General features: G+C 39.1%; 1 protein-coding gene across 5 annotated transcripts in view; it reads left to right on the forward strand.

Annotated features, from left to right (window-relative positions):
- Positions 1–22,921, forward strand: part of cobl (cordon-bleu WH2 repeat protein) — a 52,460-nt gene that overhangs the window by 9,616 nt on the left and 19,923 nt on the right. For 2 of the 5 annotated variants that reach the window (XM_034127765.1, XM_034127770.1), the window contains exons 3-9: positions 1,427–1,627; positions 4,137–4,347; positions 6,540–6,768; positions 8,355–8,399; positions 9,202–9,290; positions 9,626–9,697; positions 14,093–14,275. In XM_034127765.1, the coding sequence (XP_033983656.1) occupies positions 1,427–1,627; positions 4,137–4,347; positions 6,540–6,768; positions 8,355–8,399; positions 9,202–9,290; positions 9,626–9,697; positions 14,093–14,275 (1,030 nt within the window). The remainder of the gene's footprint in view (positions 1–1,426; positions 1,628–4,136; positions 4,348–6,539; positions 6,769–8,354; positions 8,400–9,201; positions 9,291–9,625; positions 9,698–14,092; positions 14,276–22,921) is intronic. The other 3 variants (XM_034127768.1, XM_034127767.1, XM_034127769.1) reach the window with 3 other exon arrangements.

Raw genomic sequence — 22,921 nt, forward strand, 5'->3', positions numbered from 1 at the left:
AAACTGCGCTTTAAGTCAGATCACCGTGCAGTTGGTGATTATACATGATCCACACTGTGATTTGACAAACCCTAAAGTATAGTCTGTCATTCCCATGATGTATTACCCACTGAAAACACTGTGCATTGCATAATAAGTCAATGACATTATGGGTGTTGTGGGCGAGGGTTAGTTGTTAATGGTTAACTTCAGTCAGGTTAGAGTCCGCTCACTGTGCTAGGTTCACGTGCATTCTTCCTTTAGTCGGCAGGAATACCTCGTAGGAAACTGGCTAGTACACACATTCTCTCTGAGAGGGTGTGCCTATTTCTTAGAACTGGATTTATAAACAGCTTGATATAAAGCTGTTTGGGAACACTTAATCAACACAAGGACATTTTGTACGTGAGTGGAATATTATTATGATATCTAAAGCTAATATTTGTGCTGCGAATACAGAAAGGTATGCTATAGAAAAGCAGTTTGTCATCGTTAGCAGAATGAAGTGTTTGATTCCTGTCCAATCAGCTGTCTGTGTCGGGCTAAGTACAGTTCATGTGCCGAGGTCAGGTGTAGGAGCATTTGGTCGCCGGCATGTCATTGACATCTGCCACATCCCCACCCATGTGAACTGTAGTTTGTGTGTGGTTTGCTTTCTGGGTATTTTTTGTTTTCATAAATTATGCCTGGAACTTGAGCCAACCAAATGCCCTTGCTAAAATTTGAATTTGATCAGATGTTTTCATTCACTGTTTTACCAAGGAAAGGACTCTTGCAACTTAGTCAACCTAATGTCCACGTTGAAGTATTACTGATTGATAACATTCTCTGGGCTTGTCTTAAATAAACTGCTCAGGTATTGAAGAATAATCAAATAAAGGGAAGCTGTTGGTGTGGAAGTAAAGGTCATTAACAAACATTGATTTCGTTTTTTTAAGCATGAGTACTAAGAGTGATGTTAAAGAGGGTGTTATTATGAATATTTAATTATTATTCAGAGGAGTGTTAGGAACAGATTGAATAAGCAGCTACTGAGGGCAGGATCATATTGACAACCAAAAGGATCGGCTCAGCATATCTGTGTGCTGTTATGTAATCTAAGTGAAGAGAAAGCTTGTGTCACCAACAGAATCAGAATCATGGGGTCTGTTCACAAGCCTGTTAAAATTGACTGAACTCATGACAAACAGAAATGTTTTTTAAATATTTGAAATTCTTTGAGTGAATAAAAGTGAGTCAGGATGTGCATCAGAAGGATAGGCTGGCTCAATAAACGCGTCATGTGTCCTTTTAGGATCTGATAACAGTAAATATGATATGTAATAAAACTCAGATCTTTACCCTGCTTAAGCCATACATGGAAAACCTTAATAGAATGTAGCAAACTCAATCAAGCATCTGAAAGTTAGTCATGTCATCCTCTAATTGTCTCATTGTCATCTCTCAGGAGGAGAATGAAGGCCCGTGCCCCGCCCCCGCCCCCGCCACATGTCCCTCTACCCGCCCCACGCCACATCTTCAGAAACGCTGTACCTGATGGGGGAGGGACATCAGACATGGACGCCAAGGAGAACCTGCTGAGGCCCACTGTGGATTTACAGCTCACCCTACCCCAGGGACACCAGACTGCTGTCACTGAGGATGGAAGGTGAGAGGGCAATCCATCACATTCATCATGAAATGATGTTTATGAAGGTGAACAATATGAAATAATGTGCTGACCCTGGCCAGACAAACAGCATGAGACCCGTTTGTTGCCTGTTTTGGTTGCTGTGCCATGGGGCCTTGTCAAGGGTCCCATTCCCAGTCTCAGCACAAGCTTCAGCCAGGATAGTTGCCAGACGAAGGCTGTCTGCCAAAGCTCCCTGCCCCTAATGAGGTTCTCTCTTTTGGGGCAGAAAATCAGGGATGCCTCCTTATTACAGAACGACAAGGTGGTCTTTTAGAACCATAAACAAACTTTAGTCCAGTAGGCGTCACTGTGCTACTTTTTAAAAGTAGTAAAAGTAAGGTGTTTCCCTTTTCTTACTAAACAGGGGCATTTCTACAAGTAAAAATTGTGACTTTTTATTAACCATTTCAGATTGCCTACAGTATCATTCCTTAAATCTATTTATAGGTTTATGTTAGCATCGTAATCATGTTGGAGAATGGAATGTATGATAACACATTAAGGCTTCAGATAGGCTGTGTTGACACTTCCTCTTCTGACAACATCATAGCCTGGGATAGTTCATGTGTTCAAAGATAAGATAAGGCCAATGTATCATAAACACACGTGTCATAAATATCAAATGCTAAATAGAAAAATCCCCAACCATTTATTGTGTGAGCATTGACAGTTACACAAAGCCAATTAAGTTAGCAATACCTGCTTTGAATACAGCAGACGTTTGGTGCTCAGATTTCAAAGATTGTTATTTAGTTCAAAACATTTTGTGATTGTGTAGACATAACAAATGTTATGCCTTTTGCATGATCTCAAACAGATGTCCCTGTAGTGCCACTCATCATTATTCCAACATTTTATAAGCAGGACTGCAGTTAAACAGTAAAGTAATGTAAGAATGAACAATAATTGGCTCTGTAAGATGCCTTAAAGAAGTCCCTCTTGTGAACCATGGGGGGTTTACCGGTTGACAAGTTATTTTTGATGAACATACCATCTTTAAAATCATGTAAAGAATCACATAGTGACACAGGAGCCGGCTCTGTTGATTCCAGATTGTCGTCTTAGTTGTAGACTGGGTCCATTTGTAGTGATCGTCAATGGTGTCCTTTGTAGTGGTATCTCTCTCACTTCTGTCATCTGATCTGGCTGTTCCCAGAAAACATTGGAGACTGTCCCTCGGTTTCTTTATCTGAGGATTGACAGGTAGTACTGCAGGCCTCCCCATCAGCTGCACCCCCACGCATACAGACACACGCACAAAGCAATGAAGCAGACCTCAGAGCTTCTACTGTGGCTTAATGGACATAAGTAGTTCATCATAGCACAAGTACTCTGCAATTTGCCTGTCATTATATCTCAATGCCACTTGTTTTGTCCCTGCCTTTTTATTGTTTATGTCTAGATAAATCATGCAGATTGAATCAGAATGTGATAAATGGCTTCTCTGCTATCTGTTGGTGTTTTGGTATTTCTATTTCCCTTGCAGAAGTTAGATCATTTTATACAACTTCTTAAAAAAGACATACAGTACATTAAGACAGATATTTTAAAACATCAATTTATGCCATTGTTGCATTATTTATTATCAGAAAATCTGTCACCTAAATGATTAGTCGACATTCTGTTGCAGCTAAACTTTCTTTTGTCCTTATCATTTTATATTTGTGTAAGATTTCACAATATGGACATTTTAAGATTTTACAATCCTGTCATCATCAGCCAAAAACCAAGAAATAATTATACAAAATAATTAAGACAAAAATACACTTTTAATCTTATTTCTTTAGTACTATACTACAATATATCTGTGATAACATTTGAGAAGCGAATTCACTGAGGGATTTCATGGCTTTTGCGGCTTCTACCCCTGCACCAATGACACGAAAGAAAATGTTTATTTCTCAATAAGCCTCATTGTCAAGGTTTTTAATTTACAAAAATCAGCCATGCGCTGATTGATAGCGACACGCAGTTTAAGTGAAATTATAGGTGTCAGCAAAGATCACGGCATATTGTATCCATAATACTGTTTTTCTTGTCTGGTTTAATTCCTTGCTGTTTAGTACCTCTTCACCTTGCCTGAACATGTTATACTTCCTTTTGAACTCAGCCTCTATTTTACCTACTGTGTTCTAGAAGCAAAAACAACATTTAATTCATGCCACAGGGAGCGTGTTTGTGTTGAAAAATCATTAGCGCATCATCTTAGTGTTGCAATTTATTGCCAAACAATGGTGCTATAAGCACTGAGTGAATTCACCTGTTGATGTTCAAAATCCTATTCTTTGTGTGTATCAAGAAGTCTTTTGTTGTATCAAGTTATTACTACTCTGTTAAGCAGAACAAAAGCTTGTTAGGCGTTGTAACCTTATCTTTTTCTCCTTCCTCTCTGTCTCCCTCCTCATCTCCTCCTGTGGTTCTTTCTTCCTCTTACCCTCCTCCCCTCCTCCCCCTCTCGGTCCCTCCCCCCCTCTCCCTCTCTCAGTAAGGCTCTGATGGACCTGCTGGTGGAGCAGTGCAGCCGTCACCACCTGAACCCAGCGCTGCACACCCTGGAGCTGCTGACGCCCGAGGGCCACTCTTTGGGGTTCAAGCCCAACGCGCTGCTGGGCTCCCTGAACGTGGCCTGCGTCCTCATCAAGGAGAAAGTCTGGGAGGAGAAAGTGGTGCGCAGACCGGCGCCCAAAGTGCCAGAGGTGAGTCACAGCGGAGCCTGATACCTCCATATGGATGTTATTTTTGTTATTTGTGTTTTTTTTATTATCATTCGCTGTTGGCGCCGTGCTAGGTGGCAGCCTGTTACAGCAGCTCCCTGTGTCTTATAGATTTGTGCCTTTTATACTACTTTTATAATTTGTTATGTGCAATGCCTTGTTTTGTTTTATGCTGCTGCAACGAAAAAAAGGATTTTGTACGAGTTACAGCATATTGGATTGTTGGACTTGGCTTGGATTCTTGTGTTTTTTTTATAGACAGCTAATGTTTCAACAAATGATTATATATGAAATAAGAGTGTACACCCCTACCTATGTTTTTCGTAATATAGCTTATTTATAGTCCAGAATGCTAGTGATAGCATATCATTCATATAATAGTTTGCAGTCTGCATGTCCTATAGCCCCTCACCCTGTAGCCCTATGTAATGTCCGCCCCTCCCCTCTCTACCTTTACCTCTGACTGCTGGCAGAAAGCAAGGCCAGAGAAACCTGTAAGGGCCAATGCTAAGGTAGGAGGACAATTGGGATTTACTGGCCTAGCATGACATTGGACGTGGTTCTTATACACCGGTTTTTCAGTCTTAAGTGTGCCTTTTTATCATCTGTTTTGTTTTTATATTTCTTTACATCTCACTGTGCTATACAAACTTATTTCGAGCATTGCCCTTTAAGCCTCTCTTGTTTTCTCTGCCTCTCCTCTGCTCTCCTCCTACAGTTTGAATATTTGATGAGTGCCTTACCTTTAGTTACCATGCATTATTTCTCTGCTCTTCTCAGGGCTCACTGGCTGCTCTCTCTCCCTTTGACCCCATCTGGCCTCTAGCCAGCGGCTGACGCTATTTCAGACGCTATTTCAGACGCTATTTCAGACGCTTCTGTCAGTCATCCTCTTTCTGTGTATTTTCATTGTAACCCTAGTCTGAGCTGTTAAAATGAAATGATTTAAGAGTGAAATACTGAACACTCAGTGGTCAGTACTAGAGACACATGTTGAACTATATTGTATAAAAGTTAGAGCTATTTCTAAATTGAAATGAGCAGGTTAGACATAATGTAATCAGAATACCTTTATTCGTCACACAGGGGAAATGTACAGGGGTCTCTGCATTTGACTCATCCTAGTGTTAGCAGGAGTGGGCTGCCATTATGTATGGTGCCTGGGGATTACAATATCATTTTTCAGTAAATCAGTGGCAGGCAGACTTTAGCTCAGCAAAACGAGCAACAGAAAAAGTAACAATGACAAACAGTACTTTATAATAATTCAATCAAATCTAAACACTGTTTTTGGATATAACTGTTACAATTGTGATGGTTTTCAACTTCCTAAATTGGTGCAGTTGGCTTTTCTTTTTTTCTTTTACTCTGTGCTGTCATCTACAGCAGCATTTTGACTGTGAAACTCAAAACCTTCTGGAGAAGTGCTTTCATGAATTTGAAGCACCATTGACACATAACAATGAATATCCCTCTACTTGAAAAGTCACTGAGGAGCCACAAACTGAAGAGGCATTTTATGAATTCCTGACTTCAGATTGTGTTTTTATAGAGGCTGATGTACACCACTCAGTGATAAAGACTGTACAGAGTGGCACGTCTGTTCTCAATAATACAACACTATGTAATGTGTAGGAAGGAAGACATTAATGCTGCGCCCACACACACATCCTAGATCACATGTATAAATGTACACACATATGCACAAAACTTGCTATTAAATGTCACTTTTTCTGTCAGCAACCAAAGTCTAACCTTAAGTTACCCATTGTTGAAGTGTCTTTCCGTGTTTTGATATATTTATTGCCCTCTCTATCTCTCGCTGCCTTGTATTTTTACATTACATACTGTATGCTGACTACTCTTTGGTTTTTATGTTTAAGATGTATTTATTGATATTATGATGGTAGTCATTGAACTGCCTAAATAATCAGATCCATTACATCTGTGCTAGGTCAGTCAGTAAGCTTTGATTATATTTGTCTGAATTCTAACATGAAGGCAAAATCTTTTATTTTATTTATGTAGATATGTAGCCGGCATGGGACCTCCACTTCTCTAGCTTTCTACTTTCCACTGCATGGAGAAAAAAATATCTCCCTAAGTAGCATTTTACTTCATCCAGTCTGACATTCTGTCTAACTGTTTCCACCCGTCTCCCCTCTCTGTATCAGAAAACCGTGCGTTTGATGGTGAACTACCACGGCAGCCAGAAGGCAGTGGTGCGGGTCAACCCGTTGGTGCCGCTCCAGGTTCTGATACCAGTCATCTGCGATAAGTGTGATTTTGAGCCGGCACATGTCCTGCTCCTGAAGGACGGCATCAGTCGCCACGAGTTACCGCTGGACAGATCTCTGCTGGACCTGGGGCTCAAGGAGCTCTACGTACACGATCAGAGTCTAGGTAAACCTCAACTGCTTGATTCCGTCTATTTTCTGTTTCTGTGTATCAAATTCAGTATATTTCAATTTACTTAATATTTAATACAACCGTCCATTAAAACTATAGCAGATCCACATTTCTAATAATAAACTGATTAGAAATAGGCGGTTTATGGGAACAGTGTTTTTTTTATATCATAATTGACTGTATATAGATACTTGAAATGAAATCACTTGTGGTGGATGTATAGATGTATAGAGCACAGTCTTGATTTATGCTAATGTTAGTAAACTAATTCAAGCAGATAAAGACGTCAGCATGGACACTGATCGGTGACTTGGCTCGTCCAGCCTTTGAGTAATTTTATCTGATGTTGGCCTGGTAATTAATATCATCCTCAATTAGTCTAGCATATTATATTAATCAACCACAATGTCTTCATAAAAGACATGTATGCATTTGTATACAAACAGAAACAGTGAAGATTTAACTTTCCCACAAATGTGACAGCTTTATCTTGCACCATATAACGACAGTGGTATGTAGCAAAGGTTTATATGCATGGTAAAAATAAAAAAGAGAACTTATGTAATGTTTTTTCATTCTCTGTCATGTGTACAGAACAAAGGGTGTGGTGCTGCACTGGAGACTTGGCAAGCTAGGAAAGTATTTTTAGGACAGACATGTGAGGATATTCACGTTTATCCCACTAATTAGAAATTGTGTTTTTATCGCAATCAGTAAAAACAATCTCCTGTCTGCCCCTCTAACCCTTTCACAGATGGGTTCAGGAGGAAAGCAGATGGTCAGTTAGTGGGCAGAAAGTTTAACATCAACTGTTTTTACTCACCGTCACCACCTTAAACCAGAGTTTCGGTTTCAAATCTGTAAAGACACTCAAAGACCCTGAGTCTAAACAGGAAGCAGTGCACAGTATGGATCCAATGCAAATCCAGCCAGTAGCAGCTATCTAAACAGACTCCAGTGCTATGAGCCACTACCAGAATAACATTGTATTCTGTTTGCTGTACAGCATGGCATGCATGTTGACTTAGAGTTATATGCAAGCAGTCAATAATATTGTAACGATAGCCTGTTGTGTTTCCAATTATATTATTTTCAACATGAACCATGGTAAATACAATTTATCCCTTCTGGGTACTATAATTGTAAATCATTATCCTACAGTATCTTGTAGGAAGTTGAGTTATGGTCTAAGATCTGATAATATGGCTCATTACCATAGTAACAGCCCACACCCAGTGGTATTTATAGATATTGTATTTGTCCCAGAGGGTGATCTCAAAGGGAAAGCTGGTGGTTTGTGGTCATTAAGCAAATGTTCAAGAACATTTAGAACCTTTTGCAATTGTTAATGGTCAAATACTATAACATTTAGTTATAGTATGGTATTCCACCTTTCACTGTTATCATGAAGTACAAGTTGTTTATCAAGGAAAACATTCAAATGATGGTTGTTTAGTGAAACGCTGCCCGCTGTGTTGTGTTGCTGCAAAAGTGCAAATACAGATTCATTTATTGTATTCCATGAAGGTCAGTTATCCATAAATTATTTCATTTGTTTTAAACCTTGTTATGTTTTCCAGTTCTCCAGCCTAAAATGGCTTCTGCTCCTGCTCTTAACTACTCAGGTATTAGTCATGATATGTTTTGTCTGCCTCAGTGTTTCTAATTCCAACTAAATGTAGCTGTGTAACCCAATGTCCTGCTGCTTGCTTAATAACCCTGCTTTGTTGCTTTTCATTTGACATGCATTTGTGCTTCTTAGCCACCTATCATCATATAAATAATGTTATGTTTCTAATGTTATTGTAATTGTTTTCCTAGTCATAACAGTATCAGTGCTGTGTATTCTGAAATTACTTATATTTAGCTGAGTTTCTTTTGGAATCCAAACAACCCAGTAGTATAGTTGTTTGATTTAATTTCAAGGTTAGTTTACTTTCCCTCCCTGCCCTCAAGCCAACAGTGTTATCATGACACATTCTTACTTACTGCTTTGTAGACGGTGAAGGTTACATAGAGGAGGTCTTTGAGATAAATGAAGCTATAGCGCCCTCTGCTGAGAAAACCCAGTAGATGGTTATGTTCAGTTTGTGATTATTGAACACAGGTGCAGTATGTTGACCAATCCATAATGTTTTAAAATGACAAATTAAAGTATGCAAATATACAATACAACAAATGTATTGGATATCATATGGATAAAACTCAATTAAATACACGTGAGTTTTTTACAGTGTTCTACTTCCATGGGGATCCCTCACTGAATTCTGTTGTTGACCTTACTAACCAATGCATGCTGGGATCATAACAGTTACTAACAATCTACTTTTTCTGAGATTGAACCTAACTTATTTGCTTTTCTTTTATGACACATTGAAAGTATCTTGTCCAACTCCTTTCCTTCTGCTCTTCTTTTTCTTTTTGTAGAGTCCATCCACTCTAATACTAACAGTTTGGGCAGAGCAGAGAAGAAAGGCCTTCTGGGTATCTTCCAGTTCAGCAAGAGGAAAACAAAGGTAAGACCAGATCTCTGTTGCTGATATGTTTTTGTATTAATCCGACCCTTAAAATTCTTATTTTAGCAGTGTAATTCTGTTTTATTATCATAATTGACATTGGCTATAAATACAGATTATTAGAGAGTTAAGAGCAGCATGAAAGTCATCATAACTCTCAACAAAGTTTAGCAGTGACTCATTTGCTCATGAGGAATATGAGATTGTGTAACATTGTCCAAACTAACCTTGAGTGGTGCATGCAAATAATAGATATTCAGATTGATAGCCGAGGCAGGCTTAACGCATGGCTGAACGTTTGAATGCTGCATGTTAGCTGTGCCCTCCGTTTGCAGACAGAAACAACATCTATGGACATGGATGACTGTGATGATAGAGTAATCCAAAATACAGACACACAATCCGATGTAAGTATTCCTAACACATCTGTGTCTATTGTCCAGATGTGATAAGTGAAATCAGAGAGGGATTTGTTTTTTTGTTATCTCACCTTCTGATCATATACTATGGGTGGACAGAATAACAGGAACATATTTGAAATGTTTTACAATCCAGAACAAACTACTAACTAACCTCAAACATTACCACATGGTTGGATCAATAATTTAGTTTCATCCATAGAATAAATTGGACAAGCTAAAGGTATTACTTAGGTCAGTTTGTTCGAAGGGATCCTGTTGTTATGTCCATGATTGTCATGTTGTTATGTGCATGATGATGCATGATTGCTGATCATCAAACTCGAAAGATTCTATTTCTGTTTTAGAATTAAGCTTTAAATGTCTGCCATCATATTTTTTGTACTAAATCACCCTTAAAAAGTAAAGATAATACATTTGTTATTGTATACATATCATTTATGCAAGCAAATATATCAATATTATATCAGTGATATGATATGAGACTGGACTGTTGTCATTTGAACACATCACATATTTTATATTTTGAACATTTTGTGGTGTTAATGATAAATTACTTAATTGTTTAAAGAATTCTGACATCAGTTATTAGTGCAAATAATCGTAGTGTGGTAGGACAATTGAAACAATTCACATAAAAACTTCAAGATTGTGGCATAAAGTCACAATAGCCACATTTACAGTTAATTGGATGATTGTTGAGCTGTGATAATGTGCACTGATGTCCTCCAGAGGGCAGCAAGTGTCTCCTAACGCTTAGTCATCAGTGTTATTGTGCTGACAGGTCCAAAGACGATCAGTGATGCTTTTCTTTTTCCTATAAATGAGTACTGAATAATACAATGGATATGGGGAATTAAGTTAGAAGAACTAGAAGCAGCTAGTATGAATGGTGTTGACTAGATTTCACGTCATTCACTAAATAACTGAATCCACAATATAATCCCCCTACAACTAATCCAGTGTGTTTGTGTGACGTACATCCATGTTTAACCAGACATTAGGACGCTGCATCATGCAGCTCTCTACCTATAATATCTATAACTCAATCACGTTAATTTGATTTTGAAGCCATGAACTTCAAGTCAGAAGCAGCCATACGTGGCTGACCTCAGATCAATATGCCTTCTGATTGTATTATCTGGATAAACACTGCCCTGCTTACTCTAGTTGATTCACTGTTCCGTCAAGCTCAATGCTTCTGGATGGCCTACTCCACCCTTCTAGCTCTTTTTTCTTGTTTTATCTGGTACTTCTCACTCTATATCGTCATTTTGAAAGATACCTATGCAGTGATCCTTCATTGATCCTTTATTGTTAGGGATAGGGAATGAAAAAAAGATCAAATGGCACTAGAGCATGAATTATGCATTCAAACTAGTGTGCAATTTGCTTTGATTTGAAATACATTTAAAACACTGAGTCAAAGCCATTTATTAATCCATATTGCTATTTCTCGGTCAGGTCACCCTATCCAGTGGGCTTTAATGCAGCTGGGCTTTATCTCTCTGATATTATTGTTTTTTAGCCAGCGCCTGTTATCAGACCACACACATGCAGTGGTGCACACAAGCAAACACACACACACACACACACACACACACACACACACACACACACACACACACACACACACACACACACACACACACACACACAGACACTCAGTGTTATCAGCCTAAAGGCATCATATTACCCTACCTTGGCTACTAGCACTAAAAGCCCAGCCTCTTATCTCTAATTGTTCATTAGGGGATAAACTACTGTGTGTGTGTGTGTGTGTGTGTGTGTGTGTGTGTGTGTGTGTGTGTGTGTGTGTGTGTGTGTGTGTGTGTGTGTGTGTGTGTGTGTGTGTGTGTGTGTGTGTGTGTGTGTGTGTGTGTGTGTGTGTGTGTGTGTGTGTGGTGTGTGTGTGTGTGTGTGTGTGTGTGTGTGTGTGTGTGTGTGTGTGTGTGTGTGTGTGTGTGTGTGTGTGGGTGTGTGTGTTTGGTCTTAACATGGTCAGGGAGCATTATGTTGGAGGGCAGTTCTGATCTGAAGAAAAATACTTAAAATAGGGAAAATGCGGTAATTCAGGTAGATTATTTTAAGTTAAGGTTCATGATTTATTATACGTGTTTGTTTTGATCGCACCATATTTATCAAGTAACTCAGAATAGAGAATTGTTTTAACGAACATGTGGCAGGTATTTTTACTCCTACTTTTGGGAGTCAAACTGTTTTATAAACATTAAGCTCATCGTATTTGTGCCAATACCTAATCACAGCAGTTACATGCAATCATTTGCCAGCCTCAGAACTTTGAACGCATTTTTGAACCTCGAAGCCCCAATACATCACTGTCGGGTGTTCTCATAACACTTCTGACCACACCCATCAGAGGTGAAACAGACTTTAACTGTTGCCCGTAGAGGGCAGAAACATTGCTTTTCAGCCAGGTGTTCAGCAAAGAATAAAGATATTTTCTGTATTTGATGTTGTCTTTCTTAATCACATGTATTCAATTTTGTAATTCTTATAAATATAGAAAACAACAGCGAGCTGGGGTCAATAAAAGTTCACCTACGTGGAGAATTTCTCTTCGTTTAAAGTAGGTGTAGGTCTGTAGGAGGATTCTCCTCTATGCTGATCCAAGATTAATTTAAAGTTTGATTTGTAGGGAGTGATTCTGACATTTTGATAGGCCGCTGAGGATTTTTACATGGGCATGTGTGCTTTTGTAGTAGGATCAGTCCTTAAAGCACTTGAGGCATTCCCTAGAGATGCAGTATGTAAGTCATGTTCCTTTAGAAGAAGTTCTGCAGGAGTTCAATTGGGTAATTTTAAGTTATCACTTTGTAATTATGAGATCCCTCTGAGTTTTGGTTCCCCCTCAAATCCTGCAGTACTTTTGTTACAGCTACCTTCCCCTCTCTCGCTGTTTTGACATATTTCAGACTGTTTACCAGAGGGAAGGAGGAGAACAGAGAAGGTGAAAAAGTCACACAGAGTTCATGTGAATTTTCTGCTTTGAACATTATATTTTGCTGCTCCTTTTTTTTCGGATTCTAAATAGAAATCACATCAATCCTTCACTTCAAACGTTTCCTTTTCTGCTCTTTCGGTCCCCGTCTGCCACCTCCCGCTCCTCCCCCACCTCCCCCTTGCCCTGCTCTTGCCCCCAACAGTCACACAGCACAGGGAAAAATTGACGTTGAATATTTTAATGTAATATATTTGACTTTTGATATTTGTGTATCTCCAGCTTAGGTTGTACTGTGTTTGTTAGTGGCCCTTTGTATGTTTGGTGTATTTTTTACCCATTTGTTTCTGTGATGTTGTTTTTATGCATTTCAGATTATCTAGGAGGTGTTATAGTGACTAATACATCTTATTACAAGGGTGACAGTGTTTAGAAAGGTTTTAATTGTAAATGTTTATTAAAATTAGAGGTGAGAAGTATACGGCAACACTTAGTCGTTTTGGATCTTGGAAACTAATTCAATCATTTCAAACCATCATTTTGTATATGTGAAATATCACCAATGTTTTTTTTTTTGAGTGGTACTTCTTTTCCCATCCCTTCCCACTGTGAGATGATCTAACCTTGGTTCCAATTAATTCTAATGACCTGAACTTTATGTTCCTTTTTGCTTTTATGCTGTATCCAGTCATGTCTGAACGCATCAATGAATCTGCTTTAAAACAGTGCTTTTCTCAGATCAGGGGGGTGTGAGTCGTGGGTTGGTTCCCCCATTGTGCAGGGCTCTGTACCAAGCTGAGCCACGGGGACATTCAGATATTCACAAGCACTTTGGGTTCTCTTTGATCAGATATTGAAAACCATTTTTTTATCCGATGCTTTGGTCAGAAGCAGCCACCCTTTGAAAATGCGGGTGCACTTTCAACATTGTTAAATAAGTGCTGCAATAATTGTTGTGACGGAACAAAAATGACGATGACATGCGTAGTATGTGCGTGCGCGTTTGCATGTTTTACCTCAATACACTGTAAATTAGTGGGGCTCTTCCTTTGATGAGATCAGATTAAAAGTTAATCTAAATATGAAATAATTCCTTTAAATTTCTTTTTCAGTTTTAACCATTAAATCAACCTTGTAATCAGCACTGCCAGACACATGACTTGTGTTTGTTACTTGGCAGAATATCTTACTAAGTGACAGCTTTGAATGACTTTTTCTCAAAAAATAAAGGCCATGTTTAAGAAACAAGGGCTGTTGATCCCTATTCTCTAAAGAGAGAGATCACTAAAGACCGTCCATCAAAATGTGATCAATTTTGGCTCTGGGTTTTGCAAGAGTAATAATAATATAATTGTATGTGAATACTTGAATACATATTTGTCATTGTTACCTTATCCTCCTTTTGATTTAATCACCCACAGCGTCTGTCCACTGCGTCGGGGGTCATCAGTGCAGAAGGTCGGCCCCGCACCTTGGGCCAGTCTCAGTCAGTCATGAACATACTAAGGTTGTCTCCCAAGTCTGAGGCCAAGAAGAGGAGGGCCCCAGCACTGCCAGGGGCCCCAACACCCAGCATGGGACACAGCAGCTTTGAGGGCTATGAGGTAAGGGATAAACTTTTCTGTGTTGTGTTGCATTGTGGGGTCAAATTTAGATACATAGATGAAATGATGCAAATGCTTTGATGTCACCCAATAGTTTGTGGAATACTGTTTTGAAGCCCTGAGATAGCTAACTTGAATCCTTTATTCAGGTTAACTTATGGCGCATTTCCACCGCAGGCCTCGCTCGACTTAGTACGGTTTTGTTAGGCCTTGTTAGGCCCAGCTCACTTTAATGCTGCGCTTCCATTACAGTTTAGGAACTGGGGTAGTATCTATAGTAACGCAGTGTAGGCGGAGCCATGACGTCATCTTCAATGAGCACCCCAGAAAACCAACATCAGCCGTTAGCTGTTAGCACTCAAGCTCACAGCTCCTCATATCTGTTCAGAAACTCGACAAAAGTTAAACGAGTACAAACCACAGACTGCCTGTGTCATGGTGAATACAGTCGCTGGTTTATTTATGTCTGTATAGGCCGTTGTTGTGAGTGTGGACGGTCGGAGCATATATTGCGTTAGCTTAGCCAATCTCCATTTAGACAACGCGCATTTTAAAAGGTTTTTCGCCTGCCGTCTGTCTGCAGACTTGTCAAAGCATTAATTCATGGTTTTTACTAACCGGTATCAGTATGTTGTTACTTCGGCATCATTTTTAAACGTGTATTACAATTAAATCACGGTCAAATATGTTCATCTTGTTGTAGTTGTAGCCCCCTTGCCAGCGATTCTCTCTCTAGTTTAGCAAACTCAGCCTGACTCAGCCCTGTTTGCTGGCCCCGATAGAACCACGATTTTGTCGGGCCAGAAAAAAGGTGAAAAAGTAGCCCCGGGCCGGAACTAGGCATAGTGGAAACGCAACCAAAAACGGGCCCGGCACGACACGGCACGCTTAAACAGCGCTCCGCGCCATGGTGGAAATGCGGCATTAGTAAACATAATCATCTTGGGCGGGAATAGCACACGCTGCAGGAAGTGTACAATAACACAAGTATTCTGAATGCAGACTCCTTAACCTGCTAATTAGATTAGAAATAAAATAATACTAAAATCTCACACATCAAGCCACATTATTTGTCCAATGTTTACATGAAAAATGTACACCACAAACACGGTAAGTTAAAGTGACGGCTAACTGGCAGCTAGCAGCTAACAGCTAGCCATCTGTGACAGCATCTACCTGTCACTCAAAGCGACCACTCCCTAAACCCTGCATAACTTTAAGCATTGATACAATTTGATTTGTTGAGTTATATAGAATATTCGCCGCCTGTACAGTTTTCATGAACAGAGAAAAAAAGCTATATAAACCAGAACTGTTATTTGTGGATTTTGGGATTATAATGATGAGCCCACACAGTTTATTTTCACTTTAGAAAAAGTCCCAGTATGTCAAATATCAGAATCCCTCTGACTCTAAGTGTTGACCTGAATAAGTACATCTATAAAGCTGCAATCTCTTTGGCATCCTTTGTGGCTTTGTTTTGGCCTGAAATTCAGTTCCACAAGGTCAGGGTGACCTGTATCGTCTGCATTATAGAAACTGCTCCCTGCAGTCTCATTATAGTGTTATGGCAGCATGCTGGGAAATGTTGTTTAGCAACCCACATCCTTCCTCACTCCCTTTGATAATAAGATGTGTTTATTGGGAAGGGCTAGTGTTCTTGCTGGATGTTATCGAGAGAGAGAAATGTTGTTCTTAGGGCGGCATTGAGAATGATGTTATTCTCTATAGCTTGATCAACAAAACTGAGCTGAAAGGGGGGGAAGCAGAAAACATTTCTACAAAATCTATGGTGAGAAAGATAATCAATGAAAGTGCAAACACAGGTCCAGATGATCTCATTGGCGTTTAATCTCGTTTAGATACATTTACCTAAACTGAGTTCAGCTAAACCTTGTTTTTCCTTTATTTATTCTGAACTTTATCATGGTAGAGTAAGTAAGCATAGCTACTGTTCATATAGGCTCATATACGGCTAGTTTGGAAAGTCATCTATAAATATGAATGTGTCCTTCCTTTATGCTATTTATTTTATCTTGATTATGGATGTTTCATATTATTCTTTTTTTATTGGATTGTCTAAGTACTGCAATTTACCTGTGTATGAGTATTTTCTGTCCACAAGTTACATTAAGAGTTATAACAGACAGATGAGCTGAAATCTATAATGGGACCACTGGGAGTCACAAGAGCAGCTTTGCTGAAAGGTAGTCGTCGAGGTCATCTGAGGACTCAATGACTGGTCTAATTATAGATTTATCTAACTCGCTTCTATGCCTTCTCTGAACTTACCCAGTGTGAGCTCTAAGTCTCTTGCATATTCATGCACGTCCAGGGGCGCCGCCAGGGATTTTGGGCCCCATGAAAAGATATCACATTGGTTACTTAAACATTTTTTTCTTAATGTTCTAAAATGGTTTGGGCCCCTGTCAGTCACGGCCCTTAGAATCGTCCTAATTTTTCACCCCCTTACGGCGTCCCTGTGCACGTCCACACATTGCAAGGTCCTGCTGCCATGGCGGACACCTCTCGTGTTTCACCTCTCTGTTTTTCAAGGGTTGCTTTTTGAGCTGAGAGATTGGAGACACGCTGTCCATGTGTCCAGCGGGTCTTATCAACAGTTCAGCCGTAGGACAACAACTTTTCCAGACATTTGTTAGCCTATATTTTATATACAGTAGTCTGTTTCATGTGCTTTTAACCCTTTCAATGATTCGCCATATACATTTTTAGACATTTAGTTTAAAAATTGTTTGATGATAAGGAGGATATTTCTGTTTAGCCAGTGTCATCTGAGTACACCACCGAAGTGTGAGTTGTTCGGAGATTAGCAGGCCCTGTGTAGGTTGTCTGAATGTGATTAAAACGGCTTTAGTTTCATAACGGTGAAGGTAGTCATATCAGCCAGGTCTTGTCAGGACAGTTTCTCAGGGGCATTGGCATTAAAAGAGCGCTGCGTGATTTGCATCTGTGGAACAATAGCTCACGTCAAATCACATCACGTTCACAAAGTTGCACTTTTACATTAACGTGCAATTTGGTATTGCTGGAGGCAGTATTTTGCATCATAAGGAAACATTTTGCTTGTCATCTTCATAAGCTCAAGCTTCAGTGAGTACAGATGTCACGCTATACAGTACGTTACAATACAAAAGTCCAGATACAGGTTTGTCGCTCACGCACTATCTATCACCAATGTGTGTTTTTCTTTTGTATTTTTTATGTGTTGTATTTTGCTGACTCAGATGTTTCACGCACTGAAAACACTCTCCATTCCGCTGCATGCACGCTTGTGTCGTAATCCAACCAACCTTATGTAGACATTGTCTGTATACACAGTTCAACAATGTGTGTGCACTATGTGTGTTTGTGTGTGTGTGTGTGTGTCTGTCTGTGTGTGTGTGTGTTTGAGATGGCCTGGGCTCATGATAGCAGGTCATTTGAGGACAGCTCTCTATGATGGCTGTCCTCATTATAGACCTCCCTCTGAGCCGAATGAGCTTAAGTGGCCAACTAATTGTGACTTACAAGACAGAGTAATAGACATTGACATCATCATAAAAGCTATAAGGATGATGAGATTGGTGTAACGAAGCTACATACTTCAAATAGACCTCGGAGAGAAAGATATCGCTGTGGGCGGCGTTTAAATCTAGTAGGAACATAGATTTGATTAAAATCAGTTCACATGCGGAAATGTCGGTCATATTCAGGGTCGCTTTTATTGCCGTGCTTTACAACCTCTGTGTCTATCACGTTAGATAATTTAAGGATAGGTGGATTCTTTTGGTACATTTAACTTCTCCCTGGGGCTCTGTCCCGGGCACAATGTTCTACTTAGAGCTTTATGCTAAATATTCCTGGGATAGATTCGTGTTTTATTTACTTTTGCAAAGTAGTTTGAGGTATTGTTATACACAACTTTGTGTTGATATATATATATTCTTTTCTTTAAATAGATTCCACAGTATTGATATTCATTTTGCTGGAAAAACACATACTGATAAAATTCTTTTTTGAAGTCGCAAAAGTATTGTTATCATTTAGAAGTGGTTAGAGTCACAGCACATTGTGATTATCATTATCTATTATACGTCGTATTTATACAATTTGTTACACAGTATGGGCTAGTGGCAGAACAAATAACCACATGCTTTCACAAGGCAGGTTATTTATTTTGGTATTTCATTAAGCCAACAGATAATTGTTTATTTTATTCGTATTAATGATGCTGTTTGCTGATAAATGCTGATAAAGTGCAATTAAAGTCTCTAAAAATGCATTGGGCAACTGCAGACAGTGCAAGTGTTCATTTAGTTCAACAATTGTGAAACTTTCTCATTTGTTACTAACCTGATGTAGTTTATTATGCGTAACAAAACAAACAATAACAAAATATCAGAGCTCTATATGGCAGCCTCTGCGTTGGACATTCAAATACCTGTATTGGATGACCTCAATATGGATTGACATCAGAGTGTTGAAACAAGAACTTTAACATTTCTATTCAGGCTCTTGTTTCATATAAAGTAATGAAAGTATCTATTTGACCTTTGTGATGTCTGAGGGAAAGGTTGCTATATAAAGCTGTGAGAACAGAAGTAGCAGCAGCCCTAAAAACAGAAGATGCAGTAATCAAGAAAGAGGGTAAAACGTGTTTGAATTCAGGAGAATCCAAAACGTTCTCACATGTTGGGGTTGTCATCAACTCAAACAACTTTTCCTCCTTTGGTTTAACAGTCAACAGTCTGTGTCTGTCTTTATGAGAGCAGCATTCATTTAAAAGATGTTTTGGAACATTGAGTTCTGAGAGACACAAACTTGTTTTTGGATTTTATTCCGGGAGAGATAGACAATCTGTTATTGTGGTTTGGAAAGCAAGCCATGTCTACATTGCATCTTGTGATAAAGGAGTTCAGGAGTTCATGCTGAGCTTTCTGCTTCCCTGCTCAGTAACAGAAGGTGCTTCTTTAGTAAGTGCATCTGTGCCTGTGTGTTGTGAAGAGAGAACAACTGAAGCAGAGAGTGAGAGGGAGGATAGCGCAGACTCTGAGCAACTCAGAGGGTCAGAGCAAGGTAGCATCAGGTCATGTGAGCGTGTATTTAGGTTTTACATTAACAATGTATAAGCTTTGGGGTCATATTTTCCAAAATGCAGTACAGCATGAAATCTGGTTGGCATGCCCTAAGCACCACCCGTATCTTGCAGCAGGGCGACACGACATGGGAAAAGTTCAACAGAGGATGAGCAGCCTTTAAGTTCAGAAGGTGAAGTAGTAATAAAATCAGTAGCTGTAAGCAGAAGGCTGTCTGAAAGTCTGTAATAAAGGTTTTCAAATATTTTCAAATGGATTACCCACAGCTGAATATAGACTTTTAGTTTTCATTGCACCATCTCTGTACTACCATATTTCATTTTGAACTTCTGTCCCTGAACCACAATGAACATTTATTTGTTACTTGCATTTGAATGCATCTCAACATTTATAAATGATGTTGGATTTGGCCATTCAAGCAACATACAACACACAATTAATAAGTTCTACTGAACAGATTTTCTTGTGAAACCTGAAGACAAAACTCATGTCACATCAATGTTCCTGAGACAAGTGAAATCACAAATGAACCATGGTAGCTGTTGCACTTTTGCAACTGTATTAGATTACTAATACAGTATTATATTCATTAATTAAATGTTGATCTATAAAATATCAGATAGAAAATAGCAAAACACCCAGTTTCTGAAAGTCCACAGTGATCAGTCAGGATTTTTCAGTCCTAAATGAATAAAATAATACAATATCTCTGATATAATATGAATCATATTATATCAGAGATATTGTATTATTTTATTCATTGATATAAAACAGAGAAAAGCAGGAATATTTGAGAGGCTTCAAGCAGCATTTTCTGCAATTTTTCCATGCAAAATCACTTGAATGATCAATCAAATTAGTTATTTATGTGTATGCATTGTACATATTCAGTTGTGTGTAGGTGTGTTAAACAACATGCCAGTCATAGCTTTTGCCTCAGTACAGTCCCTACAGTTTTTCTGTGTAGCATAAATTTGTTTTTGTACATGCTGCATTCCTGCCTGTGTCTGTGTGGCTTCGTGATTGATCGAGCTGGCTACGTTTTTCTTCCTGATGATCTGTCACTCTGTGAAAGTAGGGAGTTGGCAGCAGAGCGAGGCTTGTTTTTCACGGCCATCCATCAGGCCCGTAATTGTCTACAACGGTAGCTAACTTTAATCTGCTCTAATGCACATCTCTGGTTCAATCAGCCAGACAAACACAAGTTGCTACTGGATCTGTCTTCAGTAATGAGCGTTCCTGTAAGGGTTTTCCTTTTCTTTGCTTCTGTTTTACTTCTTTGTTTTGCTATCCATCTGTCTTTCTTTCTTTCCCCCTTTTACTCCCTCTTGATATGAGCTTTTTCTTTTGCTGCACACCCTCTGTTTTGTCTCTTTTACAACACTTGTCGACTGGTCACAGCTTTACCCAATGAATACACGCATCCCTAAACAATATTAACAAAGAAGGTCAGCTGTTGGGTTTCATTGCTGTTTAGTCCCTGTTGTATTTGTGGTTAGATAGGGTTAGCCTTGTTCAGATAAGAATCTGAGAGAACAAGAGAGGGAAAGAGGGGGAGGGTAAAAGCAAAAAGAACTGTGAAAAGATAGAAAGAAGGATGGTGACCTGGGTGTTCCTGGTGTGATATGTCAATCATGCTTTGGAAGGTTGATAAGTATGTTTTTGACACATGGCTCCACAGTATCTCTCCATCTACTCTGTGGGAACAAAAATGTTTCTTTAAATCAGTACGGATTACAAAACAAGTAGGCTACTGCTGCCAAAGTAAACAGGCAACCCTTCCTTCACATTCATACCAGCTGAAAACTGTAGGTGCTCTACTAGTGGCTCTAGTAAGGCAATGTTCATTTTACATACGTCTTTAGAGGGCCTTGATTAATAAAAAAACTTGTTTAATTCTTAGTATGAACATACACACGAGTTGCATTCGAATAAAAATCATCATTTACACATGCATTTATAACTCAGGTGCATCAGAGCTACAGCACATCAGTGATAGAATAAGTTAGATTAACCATTAGCAGTGCTGTAACACTATAAAAGGAAATAGAAGATATGTTGCAGGGTTTTTTTTCTATCCATGTGCGTAGTACAGAAGTTAATAAAACTATGATGGCATAATAAGGCCAATATAGGTACAACACAGTTACAGAACCAGGGGAGTGGTCTTACTGTATTTTCAGTTAAAAAGGTCTGAACCACCAATATAAAGTTGAAGTGAATTCACGAAACACGGATACTCTTTGAGATTAAAGGCCTAATATAAAAAAGCATGCTTCATTGAGCAAGGTTGAAGAAAACTAATCACCGCACAGAAAATGCCACTTATCACGTCTTTTGTTCATCAGTGGATGATTTCATTAAATTATACTTTGCAATCGGCTTTAGCATTGAACATGAAATTGTGATATCAGCCCAGAATACACATGTTATAAGTAACTTTGGAAAGACATATTGGTGATTTGGGCCTTTTCAGAAGAGGACACCATACTGATTTGGATGGGATGATTAACTGTTCACCTGTGGCGTATGTGGTTGGATGAGATCGATCCAACCATGCAAATTGAACACATGTATTTCTTGTAATGTTTTTATAAAAGTTTTTTTAAACTTAATCCACTGGCCTAGCAAAAGATCCACAATGGCTTTTGTCATACACATGCATCCTAATACAATTAATGATATTCATATGAATACACACATGTCCTGTGTGCTGAATGTCTGCCTAGTCTTGGGGTCATGGTGGCTGAAGTTTAAAGTAAGTAGGAGCTATAAGTCCTCTATTCTTAAGCACTGACCTTGAAGATAGTGAAAGTGTGAGTTAGGGGCCCGGAATAGGGGAACACATCACCCTGTCATGCTGCCTACAGTATGTGGGACAGAATCTGTTTGCACTTGAAGCTGTCAAAACATCTTGTGTATGAAACTAGATAGTACAAACGAATGATGTTAATGTGTGTACGCATACGTGTGTGTATCAGTGTTAGATTCCTCTGAACCTGTGGTTTTTACTTTATATCTAACAAATTACCAGATTGTATTGCCATTTTGAAGATGTTATCATTGAACTGCTGTAGATTTCAATTAGAGTGCAATCAGGGAATAACTTTGTCAACCACATGGACTAAATGTTGGAAAATGGAAAAAACTACAAACTTTAAAATGTGAGAACTTACAACTGCTACTAAGTTACTCTACAGTGACTCCACTAACCCCTTACTAGACGCTCACTGTGTATACTGCATCACAGTAAGTGTTGGGAAAAAGGGGAAGAAAACATTCAACTTCAGTGGGTCAGTAGGACAAAGTAGACGACAATAGAACTGGGTCAGCCATGTGTCTCCTTATCCTTAGCTAGCCTTTCCTACGCCCCCCCCTTTCACACACACATTGTTAAGACTTTTAACATGAACTCTTTTCATCATACATCCCACATATGTTCATTATAACACACACACCCTCACCCATGCTAACTCTCTTCCAGCCTACTGTTAGGATGATTTTGACCTCTGTGCCCTCTGAGTTGAGACAGTTCAGCTGCATTTATTAT

Source organism: Trematomus bernacchii, unplaced genomic scaffold, assembly GCF_902827165.1.
Source record: "Trematomus bernacchii unplaced genomic scaffold, fTreBer1.1, whole genome shotgun sequence".
Taxonomy (NCBI): Eukaryota; Metazoa; Chordata; class Actinopteri; order Perciformes; family Nototheniidae; genus Trematomus; species Trematomus bernacchii.